At 48.8% G+C, this 9,826-nt stretch overlaps 1 protein-coding gene across 1 annotated transcript; it reads right to left on the bottom strand.

Annotated features, from left to right (window-relative positions):
* Positions 1–591: 591 nt before the first annotated feature.
* On the bottom strand, positions 592–9,658 carry Pnma2 (PNMA family member 2). The gene is made up of 3 exons (XM_021181299.3): positions 9,538–9,658; positions 5,317–5,445; positions 592–5,030 (listed from the first exon to the last, which is right to left on the bottom strand). The coding sequence occupies exon 3, from the start codon at positions 4,682–4,684 to the stop codon at positions 3,584–3,586; it is 1,101 nt and encodes a 366-aa protein (XP_021036958.1). The 5' UTR covers positions 4,685–5,030; positions 5,317–5,445; positions 9,538–9,658; the 3' UTR covers positions 592–3,583.
* Positions 9,659–9,826: the final 168 nt, after the last annotated feature.

The raw sequence follows: 9,826 nt of genomic DNA, 5'->3' as shown, positions 1-9,826 counted from the left end.
GTGCCTTGCGTGTAGTTTGGGAAGCAGAAGCCTGCAGGATGCACAAGGCTGATGCAGTGGTGGGCAACATGACATCAGTGTTCTGAAACATGCAGGAAGCTGATGGACTGGCCTGCAGCTTGCACCAGGAACACCTACTAAAAAGGAAAATGATCTTCAAAATCAATGGTTCTGGAATCTTGGATTGTTCCATCCTTAAGGGTTAGGAGTGGAGATAAGACTTGAGGTGAGAGTCCTGGGAGGAGTTTGTTCAAACCATGGGAACAGAGAACCCCTTGGGGGGGGACTCACCCCTCATGGACTGCTCACAGTGTGTCCAGCACAATATTAGATGCTCGCCAAATGCACTTGGGAGAGTTGAAGCAGCTTTAAGGCCTCCAAAGGCCTTGGAATCGGAGTTACAGGTACTTACGAGCCACCAGATGTAGGAGCTAGAAACTGGGCTCAGGACCTCTGGAAGATCAGCAAGTGCTCTTAACCACAGAGTCATCTCTCCAGCCCCTTTAGCTGGATTTTGTTTTGTTTTTAGTAATGAAGCTCCTTAAAACTCAGGTATTATAGGAAGCAGAAAACAACTCAAGATTTCACTAACTCAGATTTATTTGGTAACTTCGCAGTGGTAACATTTAACTCTGTATTCTGTTGGTAAGTACAACGGCAAAGCTATTCCCAGGAACATAACGCCACATGGAGTCAGGCTAGAGTGGTCAAGGACAATCCCATCACTGACATCACTGTGGCTGGACAGTGTTGAGAAATATATTTCCGAAAGATAAACCATCACAGATGATGACTTAAAAAAAAACAACACCTTTCTTAGAACTTCTTATTCTTCAGTTAAACTAACCCACAACCCGGAAGAACAGGTCATCATTCCAAAGTCAAGTCGATTAACAGTCACCAAGCCCTTCTGGAATACTTACCACAGATGTGGACGACCAGCTAGTGCACATTTACTTCCAAGCCAAAGTTCTTCCTCACTGCAGGAGGATCCCGACTGAAATGTAAGTCTGTTACTTTGTGACTGTTTCCATACAATGAAAACAGTCAAGAGAACATGCATTGAGTTGACCACTATCACAGAAATACCAAGATCCTCAGTATATGGAGGGGCTTCCAAGTTTCAAACGTTACTCCAAGCCCTTAAAAAAAGCATTGTGCCACTTGATCCTAATGGCAGCCCATTTTTAGATAAGGAAACGGATGTTCAGAGAAACCAAGCAGCTTGCTAACCACACAGGGATCTACCACAGGCTGCACACTAACTGTGCCCGAGCTCTGCCTGGCAGGCAACTAAGCAGTGTTTGTTTATGGTGCCCTAGTACTCTTGACCTGGCACACATACTCACAGGTGCTACGGCTTTTCAAGTCTGTGCACAATTACAGGACTTTTGGAATAGGCTCACCATTGCCAGCAGGGAGCTTTGTTCTGCGGTCCTGGGTCAGTCTGGAAACAAAAGCAAGCTTGGTGAACGCTGAGATACTGAGACTTGGTCATTAGCACATTTGATACTACCTGCTGGGTGTCTGAGATGTAAGGAGTTTAAAACACTAATGCTTAAAATCAATCCTCTACAGAACTAAGAAAACACATTTGAGAGATGCCCAGAGGAGGGTGGATCCCTAAAGTCTTGTTCTGGGCCTCTGCTCTGGTTCACTTCTGAGTATTTTGGTGCTGAGGCCATTTAACTTAGTTGACCTTTGCATCTTTCCCTTTATGAAGTGTACCACAAGCCCCACCCCTCCTCCACACACACATACATGCATGCAAGCACACACACACACACCCTATAGAGTAGGTTGCTGCACACATTAAGTAGGATATATGTGTTTTGTATAATTTTTTAAAAAAATAAGGCCAGTCCATTTTTCTATGGTATGAGTAAACATTGGTCTACTTGTTGTGGTTTTAAAAATTACATTATTTGTACGTGTGTGTGTGTGTGTGTGTGTGTGTGTGTGTGTGTGTAAAATGACAGCTTGCAGGAATTGGTTCTCTCCTTCTACCCTATGGCTTATGGGGATCAAACCTACCTAGAAGAGGGAGATAGAGAACAAGAAGAGAGAAAGCCACACTTTTTGAGTAGGTAGAGGGTTAGCATGCAGCCACATGGAGAGAGCGAAACAGCCCAAAGTACTAAAGAGTGTGTGCTTAGGCCTGGGCCAGCAAAAAGAAAAAGTGAAAATTACTTTTCATGGTAGTTCTGTAGTGACTGTACAGATAGCAGGGACTCTGGGAAGGAGAAGGACATTACTTCATTAAAGGGATAATTATTCCTTCCATCTCATTAGCATAGAGTTAGGTGAATCTGCCTTCCTAATGGGCAGTCCATTAGCCAGGTGATGGACCTGCCCGACTTGATTAACGCTTCTGTTTTGGTTGGCTTGCAATGGTAGGGCTCGGCCTAGGCAAGAGGTAGATTCCATTCTTCTGACCGGAAGGCAATGGTTTTCTCTTAATGAGACTCAGAAAAGTCCTGATCAAGGCTACTGTAAATTCTCCCCTCTGATGAGGTACTCCTAAAATCATATAGGAGATGGGCTAAAATTGGAGAAGATATAAGCCATTTTATCATGAAAAAAAATCTATGGACCTAATTCTAATGCCTAATTCTAACGCTATCCACAAATGGATTAGTGTCTGACTGAAGGTCCCACCCTCAAGTGTAACCTTCAGGAAGGTTACAATGGGAAATCAGAGCTCCTTGTGACGTTCATGCACCAGAGGACCAGGGACACTTTTGGAATGCCTGGCAACTGCCTAGCCAGGTTCTTTTCTTTCTTTTTTTTTTTTTTTTTTTTGGTTTTTCGAGACAGGGTTTCTCTGTGTAGCCCTGGCTGTCCTGGAACTCACTTTGTAGACCAGGCTGGCCTCGAACTCAGAAATCCGCCTGCCTCTGCCTCCCGAGTGCTGGGATTAAAGGCGTGCGCCACCACGCCCGGCTTGGTTCTTTTCTTCTTAAAGACTTATTTGTTTTTATTTCATGTGTATGGTCTGCATGTATGCATGTGTACCGCATATGTGAAGTGCCCAAAGAGACCAGAAGAAGGTGTTGGATCCCCGTTAGAGTTGTGAACCACTGCATGGGTGCTGCGATCTGAGCTCCTCCAAAAGAATAGCAAGTGTGCTTAATGGCTGAGCATCTCTCCAGCCCCCGACTGGCCAATTCCTATCTCCTGTTCACACTGTTACTCCCTCTGAAGAGAATGGAAAGTGACTTGGCCAACCCTGGTGTACTTAGAGGAAACTAAAGTTCAGAAGGTTTACGTACTGGAACTCAGTCTTGTATTTTTTTTTTTTCTCAGAAAGAAAAACGGAGCTGGGGATCGAGTGGTGGAATATTCCTCTAATCCCAGAACTCTGAATTTGGGAGGTTGAGGCAGGAAGAATGTCAGTTCAAGGCCAACTTGGGCTATAAGGTGAGACCCTTTCAAAACAAAATAAAAGAAAGAAAAGACAAAAACCTTCAGTCCTAATGTTTAACTTCAGTCCTGCACTTAAGAAGAATCCACTGGAGTGGGATCAGCCCTGTCAAGCATCGTCTGTATGCCCGCCAGATCGGGGACGGAGTGGGGATGTCTCTCAGGTCTTTCTTGAATTGTTCCAGCAGCCAGAGCCTTCCCTTTCCCCCGGCTCCTCCCTGCTCTCATGTTCAAAGTAGGCCTCTTCTTCTTCTTCTTCTTCCTCACGTATGACCTTCATCAGCTGCAAAAAGGTGGGGAGTGGGCCCTGATCTTTCAGCTCCCGTAGCCTGCACCACAGAACATTGCTGAGGTTGGCACCAGCCATGACCTGCTCCAGGCGTACCTGGTCGGCAATGTTCCGGGGGATGGCCCTTTTTTCCACAGCTCTCCGGAGCAGAGTTTCCAGCCGGAGCACGTAGGCTGAGATTTTCTCCCCTTCTTGCTGATAGGTTTTTAGGTATTTTACCTGTGAGGTTCTACGGCTCTCCATGCTCCCAAACACCTGCTTAAAGGCCTCCAGGCATTCCCCCACACTGATGGAAGGGTTGTCTGCCTGTACTATGTGCATGAGGTCCAGGGCAGGGCCACGGAGGCTCTCTGTCACCCACCTTTTCTTTTCTGCTTCAGGGATGGGCCACTCCTTGGCTATCTCAGTGGCCTGTTCCAACCAGACCTCAAAGGGCTCCTCCTCTGGGGCAGCTGCTGTGCTCCCAGAGAATACTCTCATCTTACAGTACTTCACAGGCAACAGAGGCCTCTGGCCATGAACCATTGCCTGCCCCACCAAATGGGCCAATAACTCAGGGGATGTGCAGGGTGTGGTGGCTGGAGACACTCCCTCATGCTTAAGGGCTCTGAACATCCCTGCGACCGTCTGCCCTTCTTTTTCTAGAAAGAGGTTCAGTCTTTGGAGAAACTCAGTGTCCTGATTAGGGGTCTTGAAGATCACTTTCCAGACACCTCCCTTTCCCTGCACCTCACTGGGGACCACAGACATATCTGTGTCCTCCATAAGTTCCAGTAAGACAGCACTGGTGTTGTCCTGCTTCTGAAATATCTTGCCTAGTAGCCGGTAGCTGCCAACACACTTCAGCGCCTCCTGGAGGACTGTCTGGATCTCAGGTTCACCACAGTCCACCGGAATGTCAACCACCAGCAGTGACTTCTGGACGTCTACATCCATGATCTTGCACCACTCCTCCAGCAGGGCCACCGCCATTGTCCCAGGATATGCTTCTGGACTTGGTCTCCAAGAGACTCAAAGTCTCTTGGGCCAAATGCTTTGTCCCTTTACCCAGTCGCAAGAACCAGACACTCCCTGTCTGTCTTCAGACCCACAGCAAGGCTGACAGTTCCTGCGGCGTAGGTAGGGTGGGCTGTTGCTCTGTAGTGGGGTCGCTGCTGATTCCGAGGGCTGGTCGTCGTAACTGTGTGGTACCTGGAACAATCGCTTTTCCCACCATCTCTTGGTTTCTGTCACTTCGACTCTCTCTAGTCAATGGGGGAGGTGGCTTCCACTCTAGCACCCAACTCTGGGGAATCACACAGTGAGATGGCAAGGACTCCTAGGGAAACAGAGGCTTATTTTGACTACACAGCCCTCTACTTCCCAGGACACACACACACACACACACACACTAGTTTGAGGTGGAACTAGGGGTGGACCAAGGGCTCTGACTCCCACTGCGCCTGTGTCTACCCCACTCTGGTGAACCCCCTTCTTTGCCAGCTGTACTTTTCCCCGGTGAGGACCAGCTAAATCCAGTCTTTCCACCCTGAAAGCCCTACCAGTGAGCAGGATTCAAGACCTTCACCATTCAAAAGATGGAATTAGGAGATGTAGCTAAATACCTGTTCATGTGTTCCAGTATGTTTTTCAAGAACCAAGGAGTCAAGTACTCAGCTTCCTGATCAGGAAGATGTCACACAGCTCTATACAATAGGATGTATGCGTCTTAATTTCAGCCGAGTCAAGCTGTCCTGTTGCACACAAACATGAATAGCATCTTTTTAGGTCTAAAATCTAGTAGCAAATATTAATGCACTTATTAAAATGGAAACAGTTTAGTAAAGGAAGAAAGGAATGACAATCCTCAGAATTTAATAAAGCATCCTAAACAGGACAGAGTCACCATACTTCTTAGAAGAAAAAGCCCAGGTAGTTCGGGGAACGCACCTCACTTTGCAGAATGCGTGCCTAGAAGAAGCCTTTAGAAAGCCTGGCATTCAATTTCCAGCACCGTATAAACTGGGTATGGTGCTACCTCCCTGTAACCCCAGCCCTTGAAAGCTGGAGACAGGAGAATCAGGAGTTTAAGAGCCTTCTTAGCCACATAGGGAGTGGGAGGCCAGCCTGGGCTGCATGAGAACCATCTCTAAAAAACAAATCCAACTGAATTGTATTTGGTAGCACTCCCAGCATTTGTGAAGTTGAGGCAGGAGGACTGCAAGTTTGAAGTCAATCTGGGTTATATAGAGAAATCATGTCTCCAAAAGAAGACACAAACAAAACTAAACAGAATCATTCAAACACTTAAGAGTACTTAAAAATGGGTAGAATGGAGAAAATTCAAATCTCAGAAAAAGAAGTACACTTTGGAGTTAGGAGTCAGTCTTCTGTGGTTGGGTCTAGCCAGGCTTTTCAAGGGCCATGCATGGTAAGTTACCAAATCAGCTCTTCCTGTGGTGCTTTGAATGAGAGTGGGCCCCATAAGCTCATGTGTTCCAATGCTTGGTCCTTAGCTGGTGGAACTGTTTGAGAAGGATTTTGGAGGAGGTGTCCCACTGGGGGTGCGCTTTAAGATTTCAGAAGGCCACACCCTTCTCACTGTCAGTCTCTGCCTTGTGCTTGTGGACCGGATACCAGCTCTCTGCTCCACCGGCATGCCTCCCTGCCTGCTGCCATATTCCTGCCCACACTGGTTATGAATTCATCCTCTGAGACGGTAAGCCCCCATCAAATGCTTTCTTCTATAAGCTGCCTTGGTCATGGTGCTCTGCCAGAGAGATAGAAAAGTAACTAAGACATTTAAATTTGACATTGTCATTTAAATTTAACTGGGCCGTTGAGAAAAGGGCAAAGGCAGAACACATATCCACTGCAAAGTGATGTGTGCACCAAGCATGCTTGCTCTGCAGGGCTGGGGAGACTGGAGAGTGTAAAAGGGAGTACTCCCAGTGATGGTGTGGTCACTTAGTCATGAGGATGCCTCCAGAGAAGCCGCTTCCTAATTGGCTGAATGTCAGAGTGCCATCACTAGACCATGCGTTCTTATAGGGCACATGTGTTATGTCAACTGAAATGTTGTAATTTGGTGTCTGACTGTGCCTCTCAGAGACTTATAGAGGGTGTGTTAGGGTGCTACACCCACTTCCCCTTGGCTTGAACATCTTCCATCACTCTGAAGGAGGCTGTATGCCACAGATGCTGGCCTTAACTATGGCAGCAGCAGGAGCAGATCCGGTCTTCCTGGAAGGTGCTAAAGGCTGTTCCACTGTGCCAGAACCAGGAGAGCAAGATGCTGCCTCACCCTGTGCTTGGCAGCATGGGATCCCAGAACTTCAGACCAATCTAGGCCTGAGATTCCCTTGTAAAATATGGGAGTGAACTTCCTCTGCTTGAGGTTGTTTCGAGGAATGAGATGTGAAGAGCTCTGGAGGGGCTAGGATTGTAGCTCAGTTGGCAGAGTGCTGTCACTATGTACAAAGCCTTGAGTTAGATCCCAAGCACTGCATAAGCCAGGCACCGTGGCACATACCCATTACCCCAGCACTTAAGTGGTGAAGGTAAGTGAGCCAGAAGTTTAACTCCCTTGGCTACATAAGGAGTTTGAGGTCAGCCTGGACTTACAAACAGGACCTTGTCTCAGAAAGAGCAAAAACAAACAAAAGCGACATGCTGGGCTGTGGTGGCGCATGCCTGTAATCCTAGCACTTGGGAAGCAGAGGCAGGCAGAACTCTGTGAGTTCCAGGCCAGCCTGGTCTACAGAGTATGTTCTAGGACAGCCAGATCTGTCACACAGAGAAACCCTCTCTTGAAAAACCGAAACAAACAGAAAACGAACAAACAAACAAAAAAGAAAAATACAAACAAATGAACAAAAACCACCAAATGTCCAAATTCACAGAAGAATTGTCATGCTGAAATCTGCTAGCCTTTGAGACCTTTAACCCGATGGTAACCATGCCTACAAGGGATGCTCTTCAATTAAAAAAGGTCCCACACACCTGGAGAGATTGCTTAGTGGTGAAAGCGCAGGTTTGGTTCCTAGCAGCCACAGGTTGGCTTACTCTGTAACTTCAATTCCGGGGGGGGGGGGGGTCTGGCACTTTTGTCTGGCCGCCAATGGCCCCAGGCATGTACACAGTGCATGTACATACATACATTCAAGCAAAACATCCATATACATAAATGAAAGTTAACCAAAAAAGATTTTAAGACTGTAAATGGAACACCCTTGATGTACAAAAGAGCCACCAGGGAAATGTTCGGGTATGGAAGAATGCAAGGATTTTGTACTTTTCTCACTAAAGAGGCCTATAGGATAACCTGTTGAAGGAACCAGGCTCTTGGGGCAAAGGCCTGGAATTACTGGGTGCTTCAACTAGACTCATGACCTTAGGCGTAATGCCTCCTAAACTGGTGTCCTAACTTGGAAGGCAGGGAGGATGAAAGACCTCAGGGCTTTAGTGTGGCATTGACAATTCCAATGGACGCTTTATAAGAAAATTCCAAGCATTTCTGATGCTAAGGTCCATAGGCCCTCCTTTTGGCTCCTACAGGATTGTGTGTGTGTGTGCACAAACTATGACTCCATCAATCAAGCTATCTCGGGCAACTGCGGGCGTTGGTATCTGCAAGCAATCGTTACCTAAGCAAAGGCTGACAATGGGACTGATTTCTTGGTCACAACGCCCTGTGAGAACACGCTGCAGTAAACTGCCTCTCCTAGACCAAACCCATCCATCTTAGTGAGCATGCTCAGATCTCCCTCCAGAACCCCCAAAGGATGGGCAACACTTCTGCAGGTTTCAGCCACTCTGGAAAAACAGGAGGGGCTTAAATGCAACCAAGCCAGGACCATGAGGTGGGACTAAGCAAGGAAAAGCCTCGAATCTGGCGGCTGTGGCTGAACCGTGTGCACGCGCGCGCACACACTCCAAATCCCCACACTTTGGCTGCCCACAACTCACACAGCATGTAACCTTCCCCTGAACAGCAATCTACCTCTACCCTCCATGCAAACCGCTGCGGCCCTAGAGAAGGAACATCTGGCAAACTCCTGGGCCTCCTGCGCAGCGTGCAACAGGGGCGGGGAAGCTAGGCGGGGCGACTTGAAAGCAAGATGAGTCCGAGTGTGCTTCAGTCTGCTTAGTCCCCAACCATTTTCCGTTTTGGGTGGGAGAGAGAGAGAGAGAGAGAGAGAGAGAGAGAGAGAGAGAGAGAGAGAGAGAGAGAGAGAGAGAGAGAGTGTGTGTGTGTTTGTGTTGGGGGATTGGAGATATCAAATCCAGGACTCTTCTGAGCCTTTTCTGAGGCACTGGCTGATGTGCAGGGCATGGCCCTTTCAGATGATGTTACGGGTCCCCAGCTTCTATGCTGAAGCGCAATCCTCAGTCTGCATTCTTTACTATGCCCCGCTGCACCACAGGCTTGCTGCTTTCTCCCCCGGTCACCGCTTGCATTTGCTACGCTCCTCTGCTTTTTCGCCCCCCGCCATGTTGTGTGCCCCACCTCCCAACCACAGGGGCTGCAAGCAGGGAGAACATTCTCCTTTCCTTCTGCTCCTTGCAGTGCGCGCCCTGGCGCCCAGGTCGTGGGTAAACTGAAGCATTGGTGCCGGATACTTGGCTATCCCGGAGTAGACCTTGCTGTTTCCAGGGTCACCCCTGCCCAGTTTCCAAGAGCCTGCAGGCTTGAACCTTGACTCCCTCAACCCTCAGCTCTCACCCGAGGCCAGGGGAGCCCCAGGGCCACCTTAACAATGCAGTGAGGCAGGTCGGGGAGAGGGGCTCTGGACTAAGGTCTGAGCCTTCGGGTCCTTGCCCGGCTATAGCTATCCGACACTCACCCTGGCGCCGAGAGAGGTCTGTCGGGCGGCTGCCGCGCGTCCATTAACGGGAGAAGTGACCGCTTTACTTCCGGGGCGCGGGCTCAGGGCGCCCCCCACCCCCTCGTACCCTCCCTTCTCCGTCTCCTCCTTCTGGGTCCTCTCCCTCCTTGTCCCCTCCCTCCTGATCCTGCGTTCCTCCTGCCCCGCCCCACTCCGCCCCGCCCCGCGCTGCCGGGAACTGGCATCCTCTGCCGCAGCGACCGCCCGCTCAGATCCAACTTTGCTCGGAGGTGGCGTGGCGGCGCCG

This window comes from Mus caroli, unplaced genomic scaffold, assembly GCF_978045245.1.
Source record: "Mus caroli unplaced genomic scaffold, Mus_caroli_1 scaffold_12, whole genome shotgun sequence".
Taxonomy (NCBI): Eukaryota; Metazoa; Chordata; class Mammalia; order Rodentia; family Muridae; genus Mus; species Mus caroli.
This window is presented reverse-complemented; position numbering and strand designations above follow the sequence as displayed.